Source organism: Chrysemys picta, chromosome 22 (genome assembly GCF_011386835.1).
Source record: "Chrysemys picta bellii isolate R12L10 chromosome 22, ASM1138683v2, whole genome shotgun sequence".
NCBI lineage: Eukaryota > Metazoa > Chordata > Testudines > Emydidae > Chrysemys > Chrysemys picta.
The window spans coordinates 7970209-7996717 of record NC_088812.1 but is presented as its reverse complement, the minus strand read 5'-3'; the positions used below and the strand labels follow the sequence as shown (position 1 = coordinate 7996717).

The window sequence follows — 26509 nt, the reverse complement described above, 5'->3', positions numbered from 1 at the left end:
GGAAGAGAGGATCCCCCAACTCCTCTCCCCACCCACTTCATTATAACTCCTTATCCCGCCCATGACCTATGGAAGCCCTTCTCTATCCTCCCATCCTGAGGATCTCAAAGCACGTTAGGACACCTAATGGCAAGCGACCAATCCCAGTTTACAGGTGAGGAAACTGAGGCAGAGAGAAGGAAAGGAATCTTGCTGAAGGCCCATGGCAGGACAGTGGCAAAAGGGGAACAGAACTCAGGAATCCTGGTTCTGCGCACCTCCTTTGCTAAGCAATTCACCACCCCTCCCTGCCTCGTGCTGGGAATAGAGCCCAGGAGTCTCTGTCTCCAAGCCCCCCGCCCCTTTCCTGCTCTAACTCACTAGATCATGCCCCTCTATAGGGCACCCCACAAAGCTGAGATGCTAAACAGGGATCCTTCATCCAGGCTACTGGACACAGACACACCATGGGGTTCTCTCTGGCTTGCCACTGCCAAGCCGGCAATACCTGGTGTCACCACTAGGGGTCTCCCCTAAGTTCTGGCCTGGAGTGGCATGGAAGGCACCTGACCTAACCCTACTACTGTCCACACACAAACGCCTCTGACCCCAGTTGGGAGGTGCTAGCCGGCCTAGCTGGGAGTAGGCTCTACTTTTACTCCGGCTAAACCCCTGTGTGCCGACAGTCCCCCAATGCCTTCCCACAATTCCCCTGCAGGGCAGACAAGTTCTCCTGCGGTTGCCAGGGAAAGAATCTGAGCGTCTCAGCACAAAAGAGCCCTGCGATTTCCCCCCGGAACAAGCACAGAGCCAGTGAGGACACAGTTACTCAAACGGGTGGCTGCTCAGACCCAGACTAGGCTACCAGGGGGTTGATCAGCCTGGCTAACTCTGGAGCAAAGACCCACCCATAGGCTCCCAGGAACTGGCTTAGCCCTGAGAAACTTGCCGTTGACCAGCGCAAGACCAAAGCTCGCCAGGTCCAGAGCGAGTCCAAGGGGCTGTGACAGCCACTGTTTTGGTCAACACCAAGGATTGAACCGGGGACCTGCGGAGCTAAAGGCCGGAGTCTTTACAGCTTTTCATCACAGCCAGGCTCCGTAGCTGGGGTGGGAACAGACTCGCAGCGTCTATGGGTCAGGGACACACAGGGCCGGCTCCAGCTTTTTTGCTGCCCCAAGCGGAAAAAAAAAAAAGTTGCGATCGGCGGCAGCTCTACCACACCGCTTCGTTCTTCGGCGGCAATTCGGCGGCTAGTCCTTCCCTCCGAGAGGGACTGAGGGACCTGCCGCTGAAGACCTGGACGTGCCGCCCCTTTCCGTTGGCCGCCCCAAGCACCTGCTTCCTGCGCTGGTGCCTGGAGCCGGCCCTGGGGACACACAACGCACACGAGGTTACACTCGCCCCGCCTCCCCCAAGGGAGGATGGGCCAGGGTGGTTAAAAGCTCCAGCGGATGCCAAGATAGCCAAATGCCTCCTGCTGCCTGGCCATCCCCGGGCATGTAACTGTACCCTCATGCCAAGAGAGAAGGTCAAAGACATGACTTGAAATCCCTTCCTGCCCCCTCTCCTTCATATGCTGGCTCATCCCTAAGCACGTTCATTATCTACGCATGGGACTCATGGCAGCCACCTCAGGGGCGGGTCATGGCAGCTGGTCAACACCGCACAGCAATGCTGCATGGGGACTGCTCACCCAGCTCCCAAATGCAGCTGCTTCTGGGGTGGGGACAGCAGCTGGTTAACAGGCACATTGCGATGCAGAAGAGTGAAGGATCCAAGACACTGGGAGGTGGACTTCGGAGGAGGTGGCGAACCCTTAACCACGCTGGGATTTGGTCAGGGTTATTGTGGGACCTGCTCCAATGCCCAGTTTGGTAACGAGGCGTCTTGACATTGCTTTGGATAAGCCAGGAGCGCTCAGGAGGCCTGACTGACTGTGTGAGTTCAGCCAAGTCACTAAACTGGGGCTGAGGACTGTGCTCGGGGGCGGAGTTCATTCACAAAAGTGCTGACAAGTTCCTTGGCTAGAGGCTGGCGAACATCATGAAAGATGAGCTGGCCACTGTGGCCCCCTGGACTAGTCAATCCGAGGGCTGGCAATCCCAGCGCTGGGCATCCCGTCTCCTCCCCCACTCCTGCATTTCTGACGAGAAGCCCGACTTTCTCAGCTCTGGGATATTGCCAGGATCTTTCCCTCCTTGGCAAACGCCGCCCGGATCCCCCCATCCAGAGAGCGCCAGGCTACAGCCGGATCCTGTACGGGGCTCCTGGAGTTTCCGATCCCGATGCCAGCACGCTGCCCCACCCGCACCGCCCACTATCGGAACAGATGAAGGACAGAACTTCTGCCCCAGGCCTGGAAAGCTGACGGAGCAGCAGCCCCGATCGATGTCCCAGTGGCCAGATGTAATGGCACACTCAATAAACACAGCTCTGGAGCCGATCCATGTGTGTGAGGGGAGGGGCCAAAGCTAAAAGCAGGAGAGCGCCCCGCCCTCTTCGATCAATCGCACAGCTGCAGACCAGCTGGGAGCCGTGTCAGGCCGGCTTCGTTTCCAAGGAGGGGAAGCTGCTTTCTGCTGCTCTGAGACAAGGGAAGCAGCAGCAGCGGATCTGGCAGGGGAAGTGGGGACTGGACTAGCATAAGGGGAAATTCGTCCGCCACCGGCCAGAGATCGGTTAGCCAGAAGGACCTTCGCCCACAAGGGAAAGGCTGGAAGCTCCCTCCCTGTGGATGCTTAATACCAGAACAATCCTGTCCTACCCCCCTGCTCCGACCACTGGACTGGGGCATTGGACTCAGCACTGACGGAGGGGAGAGAGCAGCCCCCCACGCTGCTCCCTGCAGCGCAGCGCCCTCTGGCGCCACACTGGAGCATTGGCGTGCGGGCTGACTGCAATAAGAGAGTGCCGCCTACCGAGCGCCCATCCTGCAGCACATCGCCCCCTAGTGCAGAACTGCTTGCGAGGCGCAGTGCCCCCCCCCCCGCCCCGCAACTCAGCCCCCCCGAGCTGCACGCTGGGGCATTAGCGTCAGCCTCCCCCACCTCTGCGGCCCGCTGCGGTTCCTAGGAGAGCTCCCAGGCACGACGGTTGGGAAACGGACCCCACTTCCTCCTCAACCCCCCGCAGAGCATCCCGCTTCCCGGTGGCTTGGATATTCACCACCAAGGCAACAGACCAGCGTGCTCTGCCACCTGCGGGCGAGGAAAGGGGCGATCGCAGGCAGCAAGGGGTTAATGCCAAGAAGCAGCGTCTCGGTTACCCAAGGTCAGAGAGGAGCCCAGCTCTGTTTCAGATGGTTAAAACTCCTCCCCTCAGCTAGAGTCCTGTGAGCTCCCCCCCCCACAGCGCCACCTAGCTGCAGCGGGTAAACAGAGCGCAGACCAGGAGGGTCAGCTCATGGGGGGGGGGGTGCGAGGGGGTTGCACATCTTTGCGACACGGATCCTAGGTGGGAATCAGGCTCCAGGTCGGCAGAGCAATTTATTCTAACTCCACGGCACTTTGAGATGCCAACTGGTTTCACGCCGGGGCTGCTGGCCCGGTTCCTAGTGGGAATTGCCCCGATTCCTAGTGCCAGTCCAGTAGCAGCCTCAGATGAGGAGGAAGCAGGGTCTGGCACCAGGGGCCCCTCGCCCCAGCCACCGGGAGGGTCCCTCCAGGGCAGACAGCGCACGGATGGCAGACCTGCTGGGGTTCTCGGCTGGGAGAACCAGGGCTGCTGATCTAGTGTGAAATTAACCAAGGGCAACAATACCAAGCCTGGATGTCTGAGACAAAGAGGAGGGTGGGAACCAGCAGAAGGAGATTTGGTTGCTACGGGACAGTGATTTATGAGGAGTCTGCTCACCTCCAGCCAGTCAACAGTTACTCCAGATCACAGCTGGATGGGCGGCTGTGGTGTAACTAACACACACAGGGTCCGTCCCCTTTAACAGGCAGCAGCTCGCAAAGAAGGCAACACCTCCATAGGGCCCCTCTTACTCCCTCCTGACAGTTTCCAGACCCAGCATGGGTTTGCTAACTGCTGATGCTCCACCCAGGAGCTTCTGCCGCGGTGCCCGCAAGGCGAAGCAGAGCAAACCCGCAATACCCTGCGCCGGTATCAGTGCCTTGCTCTGCTGGGTCAGAGAAGTGGGCAGAAGCAGCGTTAACCAGTGGATCAGACCCTGGCCTGGGAATCAGGAGACCCGGGTTCTAGTCCTGGCTCTGCCACTGACTTGCCATGAGACCCTGGAGATGTTGCTTTGTGCCTCAGTTTCCCCATTCATACACTGGGGATGATAGCCCTTCCTCATAGGCAGGTTCTAAGGATAAATGCATTGACTGAGGTGCTCAGATGCTACAGTGATGGGCCCTCAGAAGTACCTTAGATCAAGAGAATAAACCCATGAGTCCTGGTTCCCAGCCTCCCTGCTCTAACCACTAGACCCCACTCCCCTCCCAGAGCCAGGGAGAGAACCCAGGAGTCGGGACTCCTGGAGCTACCAAGCTGTGGCACGTGGTCCTCCCTCACTAGGCTATCAAGTAGTCAAAGCTTCCCCCCACACACCATGCCCGCTGGATCTGGAGGCAGTGCTCGGAAGGCCGAGACAGCAGAGGGTTAAAGGTGCCAGAGAAGCCGCTGGCACCAGGTGCTTTACAATCTGCTATTTTAATCCTGGCTACCCTGCCAAGGCACTATTGTTACAACCTTGTTTGAACATCCAGCCCGGGGCCTGGGATTGGCGGGCGGGTCAGAGATAGCTCATCCCTGCATCCTCCCTCCCCTCCCCCGCCGAGCTATCCCAGAGCCCCCAGAACAGACGGCAGAGCCACTTAGCGTCGCGTGGGGACTTCCAGATCCCCCATGGGAATCCCACCCACCCATAACTATGGCCAGGGCCACTTAGTCGGGATGTGATCTCGACCCAAGCGGCTGTGCAGTTAATTCAAGAGTACGAGCTGATCAACGCCCAGGTAACACTTGACAGGCTGCAAATAGGGAGGGGGCGAGTTTTCGTCTCTGATGAGTCACGGCTGGGAAGGGGAGGATAAAAGGAGGGAATGAGGGAAAGGAAGAGGGAGCGTGAAAGAGAAGGAGGAAGTGAAAGTGGATGAGAAGGAAAGAGTGAGACAGGATGTCAGAGGAAGTGTAAGTGACACATGAGAGGGCACAAATCTATCCCAGCAGTACGGGGAAGTAGCCATGACTATCCCACGGAGGGGAGCCAGTGGGTCCTTGTCCCACTCAGGGCAAAGGGATCCGAGCTCCCAGCCTCCCACCCACACCAAAGATCTGCAGCGATCAAGGACCAGGCATTTGGCCTGCAGCTTCCCAGGCGCAGTGGGAGGAACGGGAGGTATCACACACCAGGGACTGGCCTTTGGAATGGAGGGAGAGTGGGAATAGAGAGGGGAAGAAAGACAGAGAGGGAGTAAAGGAAGAGAAGAATCCATAGACCCCACTCCCTTCCCAGAGCTGGGGACAGAACCCAGGAGTCCTGACGCCCAGCCCCCTGCTCTAACCGTTAAACCAGTATGAAGACTGGGAACCAGGACTCCTGGGTTCCATAGCCAGCTCCGCCCCCAATTTGGCGAGACTTTAGGCAAGTCACTTCCCCCTCTGTGCGCGTCAGTTTCCCCCCCCCCCATCACAAAACAAAGACAATCTCTCCCTTCAGAAGGGTTGTGTGTGTGGGGAGATTAGCTACCATCGGCACAACAGCGAGAACCAATGGAGCAGCGCACGCCGCACAAACTGGTTTGGACGCCCGGCGCAGACACTCAGCGAGGAGAGAAGTCACACTCGGCTTGGCGGGTTTAGCCCTCCTGACACAAGAGCTGCCATCTCCAGAGCCCACGTCCCACCCCGTGCCTCCACGGCGCCACCATCAGCTCAGCATGGCAAGAGGCTCGCGTGGCCGGCGCAACACGGCCGATGGCTCAGGACGGGCAGGAAGACGAGCCCCTTGACGTCAAGCTGCTGCCAGCGGTAACTGGGAACCGAGAGCTCCTAAGGCCTCATCCGGTGGGTGAGCTTCCCCCTCATCTCGACCCTGCCCCACAGGGAACCTTTCCGGGGGGAGCTGGGCAGACCAGACTCAATCCGTGGTCTCCCCACAGAAGCCACCACAAACTTCAATGGCGCCCGGTCACAGGAGACCCCCTCCGCCCGCATCCCCACTAGGACTCGGATGCTGCATCTCTTTTTCCCAGCACCGAATCACGGCAGCCCGACCCCCCGGGACTGGGGCTGCATGTGGTCCTGTTCCCAGGGCTCCCATCCCAACTCACTCTGCTCATTCCAGGCGGCAGTGTGCTCGGACACATGGGCCGTCTCGCTGCCGGCAGGGGCCCCCGCCTCGCTGCGCGGCCCCCAGTAGAAGATCCGCCCAGCCAGACTCTCCAGCTTCTGAAGCGGTGACATCTTAGCGCCTTTGTTCCTGCTGGGGTTGGGGCAGGTCATTTCTGCTCCATGGCTCATATTTCCCTTCATTTATTTATCTCCCTCTCTCCCCGGCCCTCACCACCAGAGTCGACGCGAAGCTCGGCCCCGATCCAGGAATCCTCCGGCCTTGGCCATTTCCCAGCAGCGGAGAAGACAGCAGGATCAGGGACTAGAGGAACGGCTGATTGCTCTTGACTTCTAACCGGGAGAGAGAATTTCCATCCAACAGCTCCCCCGCCCTGCAGCAGCCCCAGAGCGTGGCTGTCAACTCAGAGACCGGCGCGCAACTCTTCAGGGCCGGCCAGTCACATCCATGCACACTCCTCCCTGCCTCTCGCTCGAGGCGGGGAAGACCCAGGGACTTGGAAACGGTTTCTTCTCTCCCACCTCTGTCCGGAGAGCTGGCTTCCCTGGTGGAGGGAATGGAGCCGGAGTAGGGGAGTCTAGTCACTTACGCAGCCAGCCAAGTCAGTTTCACTTCCTGGAGGGTGAGGGGAGGACAGATTCTGCTTCAGAACTGCTGGGATGGGTTTGCCAGAACAATGGCCAGTGGCAAGGGGAAACACCCACACCGCAGGGCTTAAAACAGCGCCCTGGCTCTCCGCTCCTCTCAAATCCTTCGGCCGAAAGCAGCGGGAGAGGCTCCCTCTGGCTTCACTGCCGATCCTGCATGCATTGGGGGGCAGACCCCTGGAAAAAACACCATTCTACAAGTACAGTGCCCTCCGGGCCAAGCCACTGGGGCTGCAAAGGAAATCGGGGGAGGGGGAGGGGTGGACTTGTGGCTCACGTGAGGCCTGAGTCAGAGGGGTGCAGGTCCTTAAATCCACTGCTGGGGGCCCTGCTCGCAGAGACGAACAGCAGGGGGTTGCAGCGCATCGAAGGGGGCTCTCCAAGAGGCGTTCAAAGAGACCCACATTCGGAAACCCTCGGCAGCACCCTGCAGCAGCACCCGAGGGAGGAGATCTCGAAGCACCACGGGGTTTGACTCTCGTGTCGTGCAGTCCCAGGTGGTACCGACCGCCGGCAGGGGAGGGACCCAGGACTAGTCGCCTGGAGGTTTCTTTACTTTGCCTTTCCCAAACAAGCGCTGCTGCGCTCCTTGACCTTGGGAGCGGGAAGCCACTTTCAGCAGAAGCCAGAGAGAGCTGGATAGCGCTCTGGGGGAGAAGCAAGAGGGTGGGCTGGGGAAGGAGGAGGCCCTTCCTTGCGAGTTTCAATTTCCAAACAGCTGGGGTCTGCAGAGACCGGGACTCTGCAGGCGGGAGGCAGGGGGGAAGCCGGAAAGGAAGCTGCTCACCGTGGGTGCAACAGACGAGGGGGCTACTGTGTCAGCCCCCCAAAGGCGCGGAGGAGATAATGGACCAGCCGGCCGAACAAGTGCACCCAGAGGAAGAGCTGGATCCAGAACTGGAAGTCGAAATCTGAGCCTTCCTCAATCCCACGAAGGTCGCCGGGTCTGAGCTCCATGCCGCCACCCCCAGTGACGCAGACCTCGGCTCCTGGCCCCCGGGATCCTGACTCAGGCTGCCCTCCTTATCTACACCACCCGAGGTTCTCCCATGGCTGCACGGCTTCGAACCAGACCTCCGGGACCCTGGGGGGAAGGAGGGGGTAGGACCTCCGGAGGAGAAATATCTGGACAGTAGCAGGGTGGGAAGCAGCCAGTTTCACTCCTGTCGCTTCCCAGGCTCAGGGCTCAGCCTGCCCCGGTGAGGAGCGCGCTAGGTATTGTTTCAGCAAGCGCCCCATGGGAGCAGCCTCAAAGGGGGAGGGAGAGCCAGGGCTGGGCACGCCGCCAGGTTCACACGAAGCCCTTAAAGGCATCGGCTCCCTGCTCCACACCTGCTCTCAGCTGCTCCAGACCAGTGCTCCCCGGGAAACTCGGCACACGGGCCCATGCGGCAGGACAGGAGGGTGAAATCCTAACCTCCGCCCTGGATCCCACGGAACCTGGCCCAGCAGCTCGGAGCATCCCGGCCAACTCCCTCATCTCAGGAGGGGTTTGTGTGTCTGTGTGATCTACAGCATCTCTAGGGCAGCCGTTCAAACCCAGTCCAATGGGAAATTAATTTGGCAGGTCTCAGTCCAATTCCCAGAGGGAGAGACCTCCCCGTCACAGAATCATCCCAGACAGGACTCCTGGGTTCATTCTCACCATTAGACCATGCTGCCTTCCCAAGCCAGGACTAGAACCCAGGAGTCCTGACTCCCAGCCCCCGTTCTAAACACACACACACACACACACCACACACACACCATCCCAGCCCCCACTCACTGCATAAGAGGAACGGCCATGTTAGCTGCTCCTATCCCTTTCGGAGAGAGAGGCTGGTGAGGGGCAGATTATCTTCTGGGCTTCCGTTCAAGCCCCTTTCAGGCCATACGGTCATGGGAGGGAGATGGTTTTGTGATGGGGAGGCCCCTCCCTCAGGGAATTGGACTGACACCCGTCAAACACCTTTCACATTGCAGTGGGTTGGAGCGGGGCTACTAGGAGTCAGGACTCCCGGGTTGGAGGGCTGAGAGTCTGATCTCACCGGCTCATCTGGTCTTTGTCAATACAGCCAGTCGGGGGCAGGGGAGGCCAGCGCTGCTCCCGCGTGCAACAGGATCGGCTTCTTTGAGCTGCGCCTGGGTGAACGGAAGCCTTGACGTTGACCGGCCAACAAGGGCAGATCAGCTGAACCGCTGGGCGGGCAGGTCTGCACCAGCTGCTGCACGCTCAGCACCCCGGGGGTGGGTCTTGAGACAGCCCCTCCCTTCTGGGACCTGTGCTGGAGCTTCCCCCCACTCCTCCCATCACTATAAGGCCTAAAAGGGGGTTGATTGGAAGCCACTCTCCATGGAAGGGACTGGAGCAGGCCATCGGTGCCTTTCCTTCCTTTTCAAGCTGTTCAGGTCAGAACAATTCCATTGCCAGCCCCGTCCGAAGGCACCAGCAGAGGGAATTAACTGGCTGATCGGGGCGGGGGGTAACAGATATGTAGCTGAGTCCGCACTCCCGAAGGGCTGCCCCCCCCCCCCCATGTGCCAATCCGACAGGCTGGCGAGAGCGGCGCCCAAAGGGTTAACCTTGTGCAGGGGCAGCTTTGGCAGGACCAGGGGAATTTTCTGCCCTCTCAGGTGGCGGGTCCCGCAGGCTCAGCACGAAAGGTTTACAATATTCCAGCATGATCATTAAAAATCATCCACCTGCAGCCAGCAACGAGCAGCAGCAGGAGGGACAAACGGACCCAGCAGATGGCATTTTGCCCTCCTCAGCCGTCAGAGCACCATGGCCTGGCCACAGGTAGGGACCCCAGGGCAGTCAGCCTCATAGTGCAGCACCAGTGAGAGCCCACCTTGGTACACCCGGTCTACCCAGGGGCTTGTCTGCTCTGGCAGCCTGAAGCTCATTAGTCGTTCATTTCAGCAGTGGAATCCCTGCTCCACCCCAGAAGTGGGCGCATCGGGGAAACATTGAATGCTCCTTGCCTGAACAGCCCTGTGAACCCAAGGAGGCACCACTGGGAGTACAGGCCATTTAACCCAGATAGGTTCATTCTGGCCTAGCAGGCAAGCCACCCCGCTTCAGAAGCCACCGCAGGGACTCATGATCTTTGAGCAACTGAAGCCCACCCAAGCAGGTGTACAACATACACATCTCGCCCTCCTTAACCCTGCTTCTGCTCCCCCAACAGCAGCCACCTGGGTCTGTGAACACGCAGGGAGAAGGGAAGATGTAACACACCAAGGGCGGTGGGAGGCAAGAGACAGCATAAAATATAGATCTAGGCTCCGCACAGAACCCTCCACTCCCTACGTTCCAGCCAGCTTTCTGTCACCATTTACCAGGGGCTGGGGCGGATTCTCCAGCACAGGCAACTTTCAAAACAAACGTGGATGCTTTTCTAAGAGATCTGCTCTAAGTCAAACGGGCAAGTCCTATGGCCTGTGCCACGCTGGAGGTCAGACTAGCACAGTGGTTTTCAACCTTTTTTATCTGCGGACCCCTAAACAATTTCAAATGGAGGTGCAGACCCCTTGGAAATCTTAGACACTGTCGGCAGACCCCCAGGAGTCTGCCGACTACAGGTTGAAAACCACCGGATGAGATGAACACGGCGGTCTCTGCTGGCTTTGGAATCTCTGACAGGCGGCCTTGTGGTAAAGGCAGGGGACTGGGATTTGGGAGATTTGGGTTCCATTCCCAGTTTGGACACTGACTTCACGCAACCTTGGGTGAGTCATTTCAACCCAGCTCCCTGTCTGTAAAATGGGGCTATGAATCCCTCCATTGTCTGTCTGCTCTCTTTAGAGTCAAAGCTCTTTTGGGCAGACTCTTTCCAGGTATCAGAGGGCCTCGGATCGGGTCATCACGTGCTACTGTAATACAAATAATACAAACCCATCCAATTCTTAACCAGGTAATGACTAACCAGAAGGAACGCAGGAAACCAGCTGGGATGCTCACATCACAAACATACCGACGCAGGAGAGAATTGCACTCATTTTCAGCCCCAAAACTATGTATATTTACAAACAAAGAGTTCCTCAAAAACCAAATGCAGAGAGCAATTTTACAGGATTTCAAAAGAAAATTCAGTAAACAAAAAAAAGTTTGCTTGAAGATTTAGAGAGACGTTACTGGTTTAAAAAAACATTATAATAAAAACGATGTTTCCTTCTTACATTACCAGAATCTGGGTTTTTTAAACTTAAAGCTTGTTTTTAATATAAATCCCTCTGCACTTATTGCCTTTGCAGGTATTTCAGCATGGGCAAATGGGGGGAAAAACCCACCATAGCCAGTCAATTTCACTCCGGTTCTAGTTAGTTTAACTTCTGGTACTTAAGTTACTCCATATTGCTACACTGAACTGTGATCAGTAGATGGAGATACCTCAACAACTGCTAGTAACATGGTGCTGATTCCTTGTTTCCAGTTGCTAGACTGCATCAACCCATTAAAGACTTTCTTAATCTGAATTTGAAATAATGTCTGTCAAAGGGGATACTGTAGAATTAGAAGGTTCAGAGAAAGGCAACAAGAATGATCTAGGGCCTGGACACACTCTCCTATGAGGAGAGATTGAAAGGATTGTTTACCTTTAGAAAGGAGACCAATAAGAGGGGCATAATAAATATCTATAAAATAATAATTGGGATGAAGAAGGGAAATCAGGAGCTTCTGTTCTTCCTGTCTCATCCCACAAGAGCCAAGGGACACTCAAATAGAATTAAAAGGTAGGGCATTCAAAACCAATAAGAGGAAACACTTTTCAATTAGCCTGTGGAACTCACCACCACATGAAGTTGAGACCAAAACCAGCCTGGACATTCACATGGATAAAGACTATCCAGGGCTATAATTTAAATTACAACAATAATTCTGGAATGGATATTAAACCTTGTGCTTCAGGGTTTAAGCTGAACTACTAGACATCTGGATGAGATCTATGGCGGTGGAAAGTTTTTGCCCCACTGCTACTGTGGGGTTCTTTACCCTTCCTCTGCAGCCTCTACTGCTGATGCTACATGGACCTCAGGGCTGACCCAGTCTGGCAATTGATACGTTGAGGTTATTTTTCCATGGTGGCTGTCGCTGCCCCGGGACATTAGGGGATCATGAAGGAGCAGCTGCTTGATGGGATGGCACAATGGGAACAGAGGGCCGCATGGGGATCTCCTCAACCCCACACTATGAAAAGTCTGAGATAAGACCGAGCTCTTAATTAGCACTTTTCATCCGCAGCTCTCAAAGTGCTTTATAAAGAAGGCTCAGTATCACGAGCCCCATTTTACAGATGGGGAAACTGAGGCACAGGGGGAAGGGACTTGCCAAAGGTCATAGCTGGGAATAGAACCCAAGTCCCCGTGCTCTATGCACTAGGCGGCACTGCCTGCCAAAGCAGCTTGCACTGTCACAATGCTGCACTGTTTGGTTTGCAGGGGAAAGTTTAAAAAACAAACTGTTCTCTTTGCAATTTCTTAATTTCCAAGGACTTTGGGGTATGTAACAACCTTCTTTTTACAAGCCCTAAATTCAAGGTCTAAATCAACCCCAGCCCTGTCTACACAGGGGCATGCCCCCTCCTCCACCCCTCCCAAAAAATTCTAACCAATTTTAAAACCAGCTGGAGCCAGACCATTAACCAGGCTCCGACAGCTCCAACCATCGGTTAAGGTGGGCCTGGGCCGTGCCATGACTCCAGCCACTTTTCGGAACCGGTGAGAAGTTTGGGGGGGGAAATTTTCACTGGTCTTCAAATAAATCTCTCTAAAAATCTTCCCTTGCAGCGAGACAATTCATAGGTGCACTGAGTTTAAGGCCAGAAGGGATCGCTGATCATCATCATCATTCTAGACTGACCTCCTGCATAACCCAGGCCAGGGCGATCCACCCAGTCACACCCGCATCCAGCCCAACAAATTGTAGTGGAATAAGGGCAGATCTTTTAGAAAGAAACATCTAGCCTGGATTTAAAGACTCCAAGCGATGGAGGATTCACTGCATCCCTTGGTAAGCTGTTTCCATGGTCAATTCCACTCCTTGTTAAAAATTTGCTCTTTATTATTCCCAGTTTGAATTTGTCAAGCATCAACTTCCAACTGATGAATTGTCTTGCCTTCATCTACGAGATGAAAGAGCCCCTGCTATCAGAAATCGTCTCCTAGTGTATTTATCGATAGTGATCAAGCCACCTTGTCTTTGGGTACTTCTTCACTACCTGCCGTATTGGCGGGTAGCAATCGATTTATCCGGGATCGATATAGCATGTCTCGTTAAGACGCGCTATATCGATCCCCGAACGCGCTCACCGTCGACTCCAGAACTCCACCAGAGCGAGCGGCGGTAGCGCAGTCGACGGAGGAGCCGCGGCCGTCGATCCCGCGCCGGGTGGACCCCAGGTAATTCAATCCAAAATACTTTGACTACAGCTACGCAAATAGCGTAGCTGAAGTTGCGTATCTTGGATCGATCCCCCCACCCAGTGTAGACCAGCCCTTTGTTAGACTGAACACATTGAGCCTCTTACCTCTCTCACTCAGACCTAGTAGCCCACTCTACTCCCCACCCCCCATCTGATTTAAAGCACAGACACCAGAATGGGACACAGTTCGACGGTGAAAGGCTAGAAACAGATTGTGCAACTGGCCAGGTGAATTTCCCTGTCCCACACTCCGTCAGATGCAAGAGAACATTAACCAAACAGCATCAACTGTGAACATCGGTAACATTTTTAGACACTAGGACACATTTATATGAGTTTTATGTTGACAGCGTCCCTTGAATTTCCTCAGCCTGCCTGTCGCAAGAGACGGAGGAGCCAGAATCCTCTTACACTGGGGCTGGAAAAATGATCTTAAGTAATAGCATAACATGCTTGTGAAAAGGGTATCACATCTAGCATGTGGCCTGCATAGAGGATGACAGCTTACTAGTGCTGCCAGCTAATAGCGATCACCCCTTCAGGTGACGTGGTAGAGGACCTCATTTGAACACTGAGAATCCTGGGTTTAAACACTGTCAGGACGGGGTTTGCTATAACATCACCCCTGCTGAGAACTAAAGGACTGTCCTAGAAATCAGAATTCTCGCACTGGAGTAGTTACAGGGGACAGATTCTCCCACATGTCATGCTGGTGTTACCCCCAAGGTACCAGGGTTATGGAGGCACCCACAGCAGAGTTACACAGGTGCCACAAAAGAATTTGAACCCACAGTTTTGACATTTACTAAGAGTAGACCATGAAGCAAACCCCTCAAGGCTAACAGCTGCACTCATCTCCTCTAGACAATTTCAGTCTCTTGTCCCTTTTCCCCTTCCGTTCCCCCCACCCCCCGCAAATCAGTCTGTTCCTTGGTCCTGCCCCTGACTCCACACATCTCATACACTTCCCCTCGCATCCTGCTCGCCCCTAAGGAGGAAGCAGCTGGGGGGGGGGGGGTTTGAGTCCCAGGTACGATGGGACCCAGATTGTGACTCAAGAGACCGAAGTTCAATTCCCAGCTCTGCCTACAGCTCCTTGTGTGACCTTGGAAGAGTCACTTCCCCCGCCCTGCTCGGTGCTTCTGTGAAATAGGGATAATACTCCCTTGCCTCACTGCGAGGATCGAGTCTGTTAATGACCGTGGGGGGCTCAGATCCTACGTCAATGGGAGCCAGACAAACTCCTAGATTGGTCCACACACACCTTCCCACCCCCCAATACAGACCACCGGCGCTTAACAATCCCATTGGAAGGCACTGCCCTCAAGATCATGGTTCAAATCACGGGAGGAAAGAAGAGACCATTCCTGCCCCACCCCAGCCATATACCCGACATCCCGAGCCGCAAAATTCATTCCAAGACTCACCACCCTCCATCAAGAAATGCAGTCAAGGCCCCACCCCTTTCTGGGAGGCTCCTCCCACGGCCCTACGCCAGGACATCACGGAGATGAAAGCATGTTCCCATGGCAACCACCAATTCCAATTTTTTAAATTCAACCCCCTTAATTTTCCTTCTTGTAATTGTTTAGTGAATTTAGTGCTGGGATTGGGGCCTGACTCCCAGCCATGGAGAATGAGGTTTCTGGGTCCCCCCTAAAACAGGGGTAGGAGGGCATCCCACCACCCCCGCACACAGATGGGGGCTCGGTCCCGAGGGCCCAACAAATTCTTGGTCTCCCTGCCAGCCAGGGGCCCAGTCAGTGCCGATGGGGTGGTGACACTGGACATCCATGCCACTCGGACTGACCCGAGACCCAAACCCTTTCCAGGGGCCGGTGAACGGGGCATCACAGGGGACCTCGGACCAGCCATGACCAGCCACCACGGGGTACGAGTGAGGGAAGTGACCCATATCCTATGGGGCAGAACAGGGCCCGGGGCGGGGGAATATCCAGCACCCCCTAGAGGGGAAAGGCCCTGAGTCCTCATATGTGTCCCATTCCCCATCCCGCCAGGACCTTCGCCCCCAGCCCGGCTCACCTCCGGCCTCCATCTTGCTGGCCCAGCCTATGGCCTCCTCTGCGCTCGGCCTACGGTTCCTCGGCAGGGCCAATCCACCCGGGCCCTGTGCCTGGCACTGCAGGGGGCGAGAGAGGCACTCGCTCTCAGCCAGGGTGGGGGCCACCCAGGATCTGAGCCCTCTGGGATTCCATAGACGGGCGTGGGCAGGCCAGGGGAGCCAATGGGGGGTGGGGGTAAGGGCTTGGCCCCATGAGGGCTGGAGGTCCAAGGACAGGGGATCTGCCCCTGCACAGGGCTGGGAGGGCGACAGATTTAAAGCCACAGGAAAATCAGAGCGATACGAGGGGGCAAGCGGTCACCACTTCGAAGCCACACATACCTCACGGGCTGCAGTTCGGGGCAGGGGCAGCATGTGGCGTCAAAAAATCCTTTCCCCTCCCTCCAGACGGTGTGTTTGTGTTTGTCCTACTGATGGACGGGCCATTGCTGTCAGAGAGACGGCAGCAGCAATCTCATGTGATGCGGGTTTGCCAGAGGGCGATCGCTGCTCTCTGCCTCAGGAAGATCCGTGCCAGGCTGGCATTCTTCCCCTGCCTTTCAACCAAACTCCCTCCAAGAACCGAGCGTTTCACCCAAGCCAGCCGATTTCCCTCGCTAGCATCCACCTACCCCTCATGTTTTATTTAACCAGATATTTCGTGTCATAGAGGGAGCCTGGTGCAATGGTTAGAGCGCTAGCCTGGGACTTGGGAGATCCTGGCTCAATTCCCTGCTCTGCCCCAGACTAACCTTGGGCAAGTCACTTAGTCTGTGCTTCAATTTCCCCATGCTACAGAGGGGATGATAGCACTTCCTTGCCTCACCAGGAGGGTTGGAGGATAAATCTATTACCAGTTGTGAGGCTCTTGGATACTATAATAACCGGAGCCAGATAAGGCCCTTAGACAGAAAGCTAACGCACGTCCTTATTGTCCATACATTTGTATCCCCTCATTTCTTCTTCGACAGCATTAAAGCAAAAGCAGCTCAGCAGCTCTTAGTCATTTTACGATCATTAATTTTATCTCCCGATCCATCAACGAGCCTTAATGCACCTCTGCTTTTACTCCTGAGGTCTGCAAAAGCCCCGTTTTCCCTTAACCCTTTTTGGGATTTTCTGCTCCAGCTGCCTCTCCAGAGATCTCCTCCACCTTTCCTCATCACTCAAGAGTCAGAGTTGAACCCTGGCGTGATTCCATTCTGCCTCCCTGAAATACCCACCACAATTCAACTGGGATTCCTTCATCTTCACTTCCTGTCCTAAATTCCTAGGCCCACTCCCTCCCAACCCCTGTTACACTGGAGCTGCTACAGGGGACCCAGGTCAGCAGCTCACAGCGTGGAAGTGAGAGGGTGCAGGGGGAAGGTGCAGTGCAGGCAAAGGGGAGGTATCGCCGGTTTGATCCCTCCCGGGACTCACTCAGGCATGTCCCTAGAGGTCAGAGGCCCTGGTGGCTCAGTTTGCCCAATGCCAGCAACCGCCTCAAGGCTCACACGGACCCTGATTCATCCCAGCAGAGCCAGAGTAGGGTTGGCAGCTGTTTACATAATAATCCCGCACCACACCCAGGGGGCAGATTGTCCAATTGCCACCCCAGGCAGAGCGACTCCCAGCTCAGCTGCACCCTCAGGCAGCCAAAGGGGAGGAGACAAGCACCCACTGCCCTTGCACTGTTGCTCAATGCAAGCATCTTTGATCTATGCCCAATATGGCCCAGTTTGCCCAGCTGAAAGCAACTGCTCCAAGATGGGGAGAGCTTAGATACTTGCTCAGGGCTGGTCTTCACTGCACGGTTAACTCAGGTGCAGCCCGTAACTCGAGTCGCCTCCAATCCACCCACAAGTCGGCTGGCCCGAGAGAGGCTATGGGCTACAGAGCGAGTTAGCCCAACTCGTCAGCTGCTAAGACAACTGCTCTGTAGGGTAGACACAGGCCAACCTCTCTCGAGTGCCACTAGTCCTCCAACAGCTTCCCACGATTCCCTGCTCCCCTCCAGGTGGCCAGACAAACTCTCCCAAAACTCACTGGGAAAATCCATCCGGCGGCTCAGTTTACTGCAGTTCTAAGAGCCACGGAAGGTGCTCCCAGGAGTCCTAGCGATGCACACGAGCGGGGATGCAGAAGCTCGCGTGTTCGACTGCAGCGGGGCCGCTCACTCTCGAGCTTGGCCAAATGAACGCAGTTGCCGAGACAGCCCCTCCACGGGTCTGAGCCAGAGCACCCTCCCCATCCCCCAGCACACAGCCCAGCAGCGAGCCCGGCGGGTTTTCCATTACATACAGATGCCCCATCGAGAGCTGCGGAAGGTCCCCATTTAACCCCAGAACAGGACAATGCAGGCAGCACAGACCTCCCCACACTCCAGCCTCCTCCAACATGCATCAAACCCTGCAAGGATGCAGACCAGCTCCCCTTGAGGGCCCCAAGGCCTCCCCACATGTGCCCAGAACACACTCCACTAGGAAAGAAGCTTCCCGCACACACCCTGCTCAATCCTTAATGAAAGGCTCGGATGAGCCTAGAAATTAGAGTCACTTCGTGCCAGTTGTTTCCCCACATCTGAGCTCCTAAGATCTCCAGCTGATGTTTAGTGTTGCTTATGACCTATAAAGCCCTCCATAGCCTGGAACCAGCCTTCCTGTGCGGTCCTCCCCCAATCCGTACCGCCCCAGCTGCCGGCAGCAGTGTCCCCAAGCTATCAGGAAGGGGGTGGCTGGCAGGAAGTTCTCTTCTACGTCACCAAGACTGCGGAAAGTGCTCCCCAACCAGGGCCGCCCGGGGGGTGGGGGAAATGGGGCAATTTGCCCCAGGCCCTGCAGGGGCCCCGCGAGCCCTGGCCCGGCGGCGATCCGGGTCTTCGGCAGCATTTCAGCGGCGGGAGGCCATCAGTGCTGCCAAAGACGCGGAGTGACTGAAGGACCTCCCGCCACCGAAATGCCGCCAAAGACCCAGACCACCGCCGGATGAGTACAAGCGCCGCAGCTCCCCCGCTTTGCCCCAGGCCCCCTGAATCCTCTGGGCGGCCCTGTCCCCACACCCGCCCAGTGACCATCTGGGAAAGTGAGAGATTTCCCCCCCCTTCAAATGAGAGGGTCTGAGGAGTGGGGTGGCCACCTCCGAGGTACAAGAAATGGGACACCCGGTATGACCCTGAGCCCATAAAACTGGCCAGCTGGCCCTGCATACTGGGCCGATTTCCCAGGACAGCTACTTCAAAAAAAAGGGGAAACCTGGACCAGTGGCAACCCCAGCAGGAAGAGGGCTGAGTGTTTGCTTCCTAGATGAAAGGGAAGAAGGGAGCCCCGGGCGGTGGCTGCCGGGCTCAGTTCCGGCTGGACCGATCATGTAACGCTGCCGGGTTTGAAGCTGTAGTGTTGATGGTGTAGTACAGCCTAGAACAGATGTGGGCAAACTACGGCCCGTGGGCTCCTCCCGCCCAGGCCCTGAGCTCCTGGCCTGGAAGACTAGCCCCCTCCCCCACAGCCTCAGCTCACTGCGCCACCGGTGCAATGCTCTGGGCGGCAGCGCAGTTGCAGAGCCGCGGCCTGACCCGGTGCTCTGTGCTGCGCGGTGGCGTGGCAGGCTCCAGCCAGGCGGTGCGGCTGCCTGTCCTGGTGCTCTGGGCGGCACGGCTGTAGCACCACCAGGCACCATGCTCCAGGTAGCGCGGTACGGGGGCAGGGAGCAGTGGGGTTTGGAGAGAGGACAAGGGAGTTTTGGGTGGTGCGTGGTCGTGGTCAGAGGGCGGGGAACAGGGGGGTTGAATGGGGGCAGAGGTCCTGGGGAGGCAGTCAGGGGTGGAGGGTAGGGGGCAGTCGGGGACAGGGAGGGGCAGGGGTCCTCGGGGGGCCGTCAGGGGGAGAGAAGCAGGGGGGTTGGATATGGGGTAGGGGCCAGGCCACGCCTGGCTGTTTAGGGAGGCACAGTCTCCCCTAACCAGCCCTCCATACAATTTCGGAAACCCGATGTGGCTCTCAGGCCAAAACATTTGCCCGTCCCTGGCCTAGAACCTTGGACAGGTGTCTTTTTAAAATCAAAATATGTAAGGGCGGCGCCGGCCCTGTCCCAGGCACATTTAATAATTAACTTGCAAGAGGAAATGCCCGTCTCCCCGGGGAATCTCTCGGTGGGAGCCAGCCGATGGCAGGAGCACACGCACGCTGGGAGATCAGCTCCCTGGGCATCGCTCTATGGGTGATCGGGGGGTGAAAGTTCCACTGTGCCAACGCTGAGGCTCCAGCAGATTTCCCCATTTGCAAGTTTCTGATCCCAAAGCGCCCCCTACAGGCTAAGGCCTGCAACCAGCACAGCAAGGCACTCAGCGGGGTACGCTGCTCAGGGCAGAAAGACATGGCCACATGGTAGATGCCTCCCGGGTTCACACTATGATGCGGCTGCCGAGAGCTTGTTTGCCACGGGAAGGACCCTGCCAGCCCTGTGGGGACGCCAAGGAGAAGAGCCTGGCGTGATGCAGGGGGCTCCGCGGGGAGCACGGCAGCGTCAGGGAAGGCAGTAGCCATTTCTCAGCTGTGGTGAGCAGTGCTGAATGCCAGGGGGGAAATTCAGGACTCCTGGGTTCTATCCCCAGCTCTGGATCGAGTGAGACAGAGCAGGGGGGACAAGGAGTCCCGACTCCTGAGTTCTCTTCCAAATCTAGGCGTCACTTCACTTTCGTCTCAGTTTCTCCATGTGGAAGCAGAGCCGATCCTGCCTCGTCTTTGGGAAGACGCTGTGTCCTTTCCATCCAAAGATCCCAATCTAAGCACTAAACCACATCGGTTAGTATCTTCCCTTAAAGCCATCATCATCCCCAGCCTGCCCCCGCACACCCAACAAACCAGGGCTCACCAGTCAGAAACCAGCCTGGGAACTGACCTCCAAGCCCAGTGCAAAGAGGCCCACAGGTGGCAGTGCCACAGCCCGTCTGCCCCAGCACAGAGCACCCCACAATCACCTCCTCACCACTGCCTGGCCCCTCCACCGGGAGCAGACCTGGCTGCCAAGCGAAACTGAGCAGTGGTGGCAGAAAACAGACATTTTCAGCAGATGCTGTTCAGTTCTCTTGGGACGCTGGCTGCCCCTGGTGGGGGTGACGGACAAATCACCCCCTCCCCCAACCTGGCATCTCAATTGACACAGGAACCCCCTAATCCCAGCCTGGCACAGGCTAGACTCAGAGAATGTCACTAAGGGGTTACTGCACCTGCCTCTGAACCAGCTGGGAGATAGGCGACTGGCACGTGCACAGTGGTATACTGGGCAATCCAGCGTGGCACTGCCCGCAGCCCTGACTCTGCAAACCCTTATGCCACATGCGGAGCGTTACTCATGGGAGGAGAGTTACGCCCCTGTGTCCTTGCAGGATCGGAGCCCAAGTTCCTCACGGAAAACGGATATAAAACAACATAAAAAGCTCAGACGGTGCTTTCACCGAGTCAATGGGCCAGAGGCGCAGGTAGCGTGAATCGCATGGCTGTATTGACTTGAAAACTGCATCACACCAGCCGAGGATCTGGCCCCATTGACGCCAATGCCCGAGGGTGATTTGCACCTGCCGGGGAGCCGGCCCTGTATCTCCAAGGCTTAACTTTGTTTTCTTAAGTTCCACCAGGCCCAAGGGAGCAGCCGACTGTGGCCCAGCAGCCCTGGCGCAGGCCATCGCCCAGGGGCGCTGATGGGAGCATCCAGCTCGTGCCAAGGTCACCGTTCGCCGCACACCAATCCCAGCGTGCTCTGCCTTGGGGGGAAACTCCGACCCGTCCAGGCCTCGTCCCAGCCCTTCTGCTTCTCAACTTCACCTTTCCTATTTTGGCTGTCACAAGGAGGAAGCCAGGAACACCTGTGCTCACAGGCAGGTTAGCAAGGCAGCCCAGGGGGCGGCTCAGCCAGGGGAGAGCTTCATCGACCTTCATTACATGGAGAGTCTTTAAACCACAGGGACTGGCTCAGACCCAAGGTCCATCTAGCCCAGGATCTTCTGACAGCTGCCAGCACCAGCTGCTTTGGAGAAGGTGCAAGACCCCTGTCGAGATGAGATCACCTGCCAGAGGGGAGATGCCTCCTTGCCTCCGGCAGAGGGCGGCTCATGCTCTGAAGAGGGAAGGTCAATAGCCTTTCCAGCCACCTTGGTTAGTTTTCTTACCCCTCACTATCATCACTCTGTCCACCTAAACATCTTATTGGGTTCTGAATCCTGGTCATTCCAGCTGACCTGCTACCAGGTCGGCTTTCGGCTGGCCAGCGCGCAAAGAGTTTGACTTCTCAGCCTCATTTAGGGACGGGACATTTTTTTAATATCTCCAAAATCCTCCTAGGACGGTGCTAATAAAGCAGGGAGAACAGCCCTGCCCCTTCCACATAGATGCGGTGAAGGTAACTGTACTCACATGTGAGGTGCGCAGATACTACAGTAATTAGGACCATATCAACACCCTATACAGAAGCACCCCAGATACTTTCTCTATCCCATTCATAGAACGTCACCCGTGGGATTAGTCACAGGCATTTTGATGGTGCGCCTTCAACCAGAGGCCAAGACACTGCTGAATGAAGGGTAGGTCTCTCTCTCTCACACACACACACACACTTCCTGCTCTGAACGGAAAGGTGATCCCGGTAGCTCCACAACGCACAGAACCACTGCTCAGCTACAGTGCAGCCAAGGCAGGAAAAGGCAGCAGAGCTCCTAACGCCAGTTAAAGGGATGGGAGGGTGGGTCTCAATCAAGCTCCCCTGATCTGACCCTCCGCCATGCCATCCGGGGTTATTTTGTGGCTAAGGTGGAGGAACGGGAGTCAGGACTCCGGGGTCTCTCTCCAGTTCTGAGAGGGAGGTCTGGTGGTCATAGTAGGAAGGGTTGGGAGCCAGGACGCCTGGGTTCTTTCCCCAGCTCTGAGAAGGGGATGAGGTCTAGAGGGGAGAGGCTGGAGTCAGGCCCTCTGGGTTGTATCCGTGCCTCAATTCCCCATCAGGAAAAGGCGAATGATACTTCCTTTTACTCAACCTTTTGCCCGTCTTGGTCTATTCAGGCTGCAAGCTCCTGGCGCAGGGGCGGCCTCTTACTGCACCTGTGGAGTACCTGGGACTGATCTCAGCATGGAGCTACCACAGTTCAAAAATCACCGCTGGGCACAAAGTGGGGTCTAGTGTGTTAGAGCAGGGGGTGAGGCGGAGGGTCAGAACTCCTGGGTTCTGTTCCCAACCACAGGAGGGCAGTGGGGTCCAAGGGTTAGAGAAGGGCAGAACTAGGCGCCAACTGGGACTGGCCTCTGCCACCAACTTGCTCTTTGACCTCTGGCAAATCACTGCACCTGGGAGCCTCAGTCTTCCCCAACCTCCTCCCCCGTTTGTGAACGGCCACTGACCCCCCCCCCCCCCCCCCCCCACACACACACACACACTCCTACGCATGCTGGGGCCTAACACTGACAGATGCTGTCGGGTGCGGTGACAGCTCTGGGTCTGATCGCAACAGATGCCCTCTTCCCCTCACAGGGGCTTGGCAAGATGCAACCGGAGATCCACGGCACCTCCAGCCTTCTGACCATCCCCACCCCTGGAAAACGGAGGAGCCCGGTGAGCCTCAGGGAAGGTGGATCCTGAAATCACCAGCCCAAACCAAGGCTCACTGCCAAGGGAGACCCACCTTCCTGGCACAGCAGAGCACATGTGGCTCGTGTGGGACTGATGACAGCAAGATATGGCAGGTGGGTGCCAGATTCCATCCCAGCTGCAGGATTGCTCTCTATTGGCCATTAACTGGGGCTCCACTCCAGCGCCCAATGTCTTGGCTACACCCAACGGCGGGGTCTGTATGTGTTTGTACAGGATTCTCTAGTGTTATAGATACTGCCTAGTGGGTAGAGCACCACACTGCGCCTCAAGACAGGGTCTATTCCTAGCTCTGCCACTGGCTGGCTGGGTCAACATGGGCAAGTCGCTTCCCCTGCCTGTACCTCAGTTTCCCCATCTGACCTTCTTTGTAAAGCGCATTGAGATCTATGAATGGACAGCGCTGTTGACGAGCCAGTGATTATTATGTGTGTGTGTGCAAAGCTCCTAACACAAGGGGGCCCTGATCAGGGCTGCTAGGTGCTACTGCCATACAAATATAGTCACTGGGGGCGGGGGGAGAGAGTGGTCTAGGGCGTATTTGCCTCCTCAGAGACATTATCTATAAGGCTCAACTGAAGATTGGATATGGGGCTAGATGGACCCAATGGTCTGATCCGACATGGCAGGAGGGGGAGAGGGGAAAAGATTGGTCTGACCCAGTGAGGCAGATACCAGGCTAGATGGGCCCTTTGGCTAGATCCAGCATGGCAGGAAGTGTGCGTACATGGGAGGGTGGAGGGGATATCGGGCTGGATGAGGCATTGGTTTGGTGTGGCAGGGAAGCCAGTGTTAGATGTGCCCATTGCTCAGATCCAGGGAGGCCACACTAGCCAACGGCCTTCCTGGAAGAGCACACAACCAGACAGATCAATGACCTGGCAAACCCTGTGTGCGTGAAAGGAGATTCCCCTGTGGCACAAACCTAGGAGGGAGGCTCTCAGATAGAGCCAACTGCCTAGTAAACGTCCCCGCGAGGCTCGATTTTAACCGATTATTTTTGTCCTTAGGAAAATCACGGCACCGACGTTCCTTTTTACAGAACCTTTTCCTCTTTCCTGAGCTCCCTCCTGGCAGCACCTCGGGCTGCCTCGGCTCTGGCTACGCGGCCTCGCAGACTGGCGCAGGGATTCAGCTGCCGGCAAAGCGAGGACTACCTGCCTCAGCACCAGCACTCTACCCTGCTCCCAGACAAGCTACCCCCGGGATCTGTCCGATCGGCTCCTCTCCTTATCCAGCCGAGGATTCAGAAGAGTCTCTCTGAGCAACGTAACTTTGAGTTCCACCCTGCATCTTCCACGGGGGCACCGTCTGTCTGTCTGTCCTGAGCTCCGGACCCTTCCTTTGTTTTTAAAAGAGCCAGCTCTCTATTGTCAGCGCCCGAGTGCAGCCTGTCACACCTGCCTAAGAGCGATTACAACAAAAGCAAGTTAGTTTCAATGCACATTTGGTACTTGAGGCTCTTGGTGAAGCAACCAGCAACTGGACACCATGAGAAAACAAGATCTAACTCCTTTGTGCCCCTCTGGAAACATCAACTCCCAGCCTTTTATCTGCCAGGACCCTGCTCCCACTTCACATGGGAAGGGCAGGGAGATCGTGATCCAGAGCTTGGGATCACCCCCCTCCTTCACTTTAGACAAAATATTCTGAGACTTAGACCAGTTAGGTGTATTTTGAGGGCTGAAGCATATTCTCCAGCAGACAATAAAAGCATAAACCCAGCCAGCAGTCTATGGCTAATCCTCCCTCCCATCCCGAGACCCATGCTGCTTCCCAGAGTGGAACAGGAACAGAGATCTAGCAAGCGGAGTGGTGAGAGCACCCACAGAGGTGTCAGACACCACTGGATGGTCCCATTTTATACTGCCAGCGTGCTCCTCTCCCTTTACAGTACCAGCCTCCAATCAGCAAACATTCATTTACTAGCAAATTTGGGGGAGCCGAGACCCACAAGCCCCAGGGCTCGTGCCCCCTGAACCGGCCGGACAGGTTGCAGGCAGCGCTACCAGTTGGACTTGCATCCAGGCAATGCAAAGGGAGAAGGGATCAGCTAACTGTTCTCAGCTTATGGCTAGAGAGGGGGTGAGTGGATGTGTAGGAGTGGGAAGATGAAGGAAGATGGGGATCCCAAAAAAACCACACCCCTGCAAATGCGTCCAACACCTGGTTGGCGAGATCAGGATGCAATACCCCAGGGCGCTGGTCCTCAACCTTTTTTCATTTGCAGACATCTAAAACATTTTGAATGGTGGTGCAGGCCCCTTTGGAAATTGTAGACAGCCTCCGCAGACCACAGGTTGAGAACCATTGCCCTAGGGTCCCCACAGCCCCAACCTGCCCCCACCCCAGGGCATAGGGTCATAAAGAGACACCTCAGGTGTGAATGGAGAGGGGTGTCCTAGACAGACCCCTCCAGACACACGATGAGGTGCGGTAGGTGGGGGCGCAGGCAGCAGCAAAGTGCAGCAGTGTGGGGCATGGAGGGACAGGGCAGGGGTGCACAAGGATGAAAGAGGCTCTAGGACTATGGGCTCACGGGGCGTGGGGGGGGTGGAGGAGATGCACCCAGGCCGGCACAGAGCTGCTGGGTGTCCCAGGCAGGGAGAAGGGGGGGGGCACCGCCCTGCAGCAGCCCGATCTCTCCGCACTCACCCGGCCCGTTCTCCAGAACTGCTACGCCTTGCTCCCCCAGGCCCGGGCGCACTGCTCTCCCCAGCCCCCACGACCCCTGGCCGGTACCTCCTAACGCAGGGCGGGCCCCGTATTCACACGCCCCCCAGATCCCCCCGTTCCGCTCCCCGCCCCGGCTTGGGCCCCGAACTCTCTCCATCCCTCCCAGGGCCCCGATCCCCGCGCCAGGCCTCCCACTCCCCGCTCCCCCCCCCGGGTCCCGCGCTGCCCCCGCTCCCCCCGGGTCCCCGTTCCCCGGCGGGTCCCGCGCTGCCCCCTCTCCCCGCTCCCCCCGACACTCACCGCTCTCCAGCTCGCCGCCCTTCTTGGCCGTGGCCGCGTTGCCCATCGCGGCGCTGGGGCCCGGGCGGGGCCGGCTGCGGCTCCCGCTGCCCCCGCTGCTCCCTCCGGCGCCCGCTGCCCGCAGGAGGCTCGGCTGGGCCCGGCCAGGCCCCGATCCCCCCCCCGCCGCCAGGCGGAGCCGCCGAGACCGGTATCGCCTCCCCTCCCCCCGCGGCGGCGGCTCCTCGGGCTCCGGACCCCGCCCCAGCCCCGCGCACCATTGGCCGCCGCCGCCGCCAGCCGCCCGCGCGAGCCCGGCGCCGATTGGCCGAGCAGGGCACCCCGCCGCCCCATTGGCCGACTGCCGTGACGCGCGACGCTCCCCGCTGCTCCCTCGACGTAGCCCCGGCCCTGACTGGGCCCGTTCGCCTCGGCCGGCCGATTTCATTGGCCGACGGCCACGTTTAGCCCCGCCCCTGGCCGCTGATTGGCCTCGGAGGGCTGAGGTCGCAGCGTTCTATATTTAGAACGTCGGGCCAGCCAACGT

At 57.1% G+C, this 26509-nt stretch overlaps 1 protein-coding gene across 3 annotated transcripts in view; it reads right to left on the bottom strand.

Moving 5' to 3' along the window:
- The window catches only part of LOC101951867 (cAMP-dependent protein kinase catalytic subunit alpha), a 50937-nt gene extending 24721 nt beyond the window's left edge, over positions 1 to 26216 (bottom strand). Inside the window, exons 1-2 of one of the 3 annotated variants that reach the window (XM_065576246.1) lie at positions 25984 to 26216; positions 15375 to 15471 (exon numbers count right to left, since the gene is read on the bottom strand). In XM_065576246.1, the coding sequence (XP_065432318.1) occupies positions 15375 to 15387 (13 nt within the window). In that variant the 5' untranslated portion in view covers positions 15388 to 15471; positions 25984 to 26216. Of the gene's footprint in view, positions 1 to 6260; positions 6488 to 15374; positions 15472 to 25983 lie in introns of those variants that run through there. The other 2 variants (XM_065576248.1, XM_065576247.1) reach the window with 2 other exon arrangements.
- Positions 26217 to 26509: the final 293 nt, after the last annotated feature.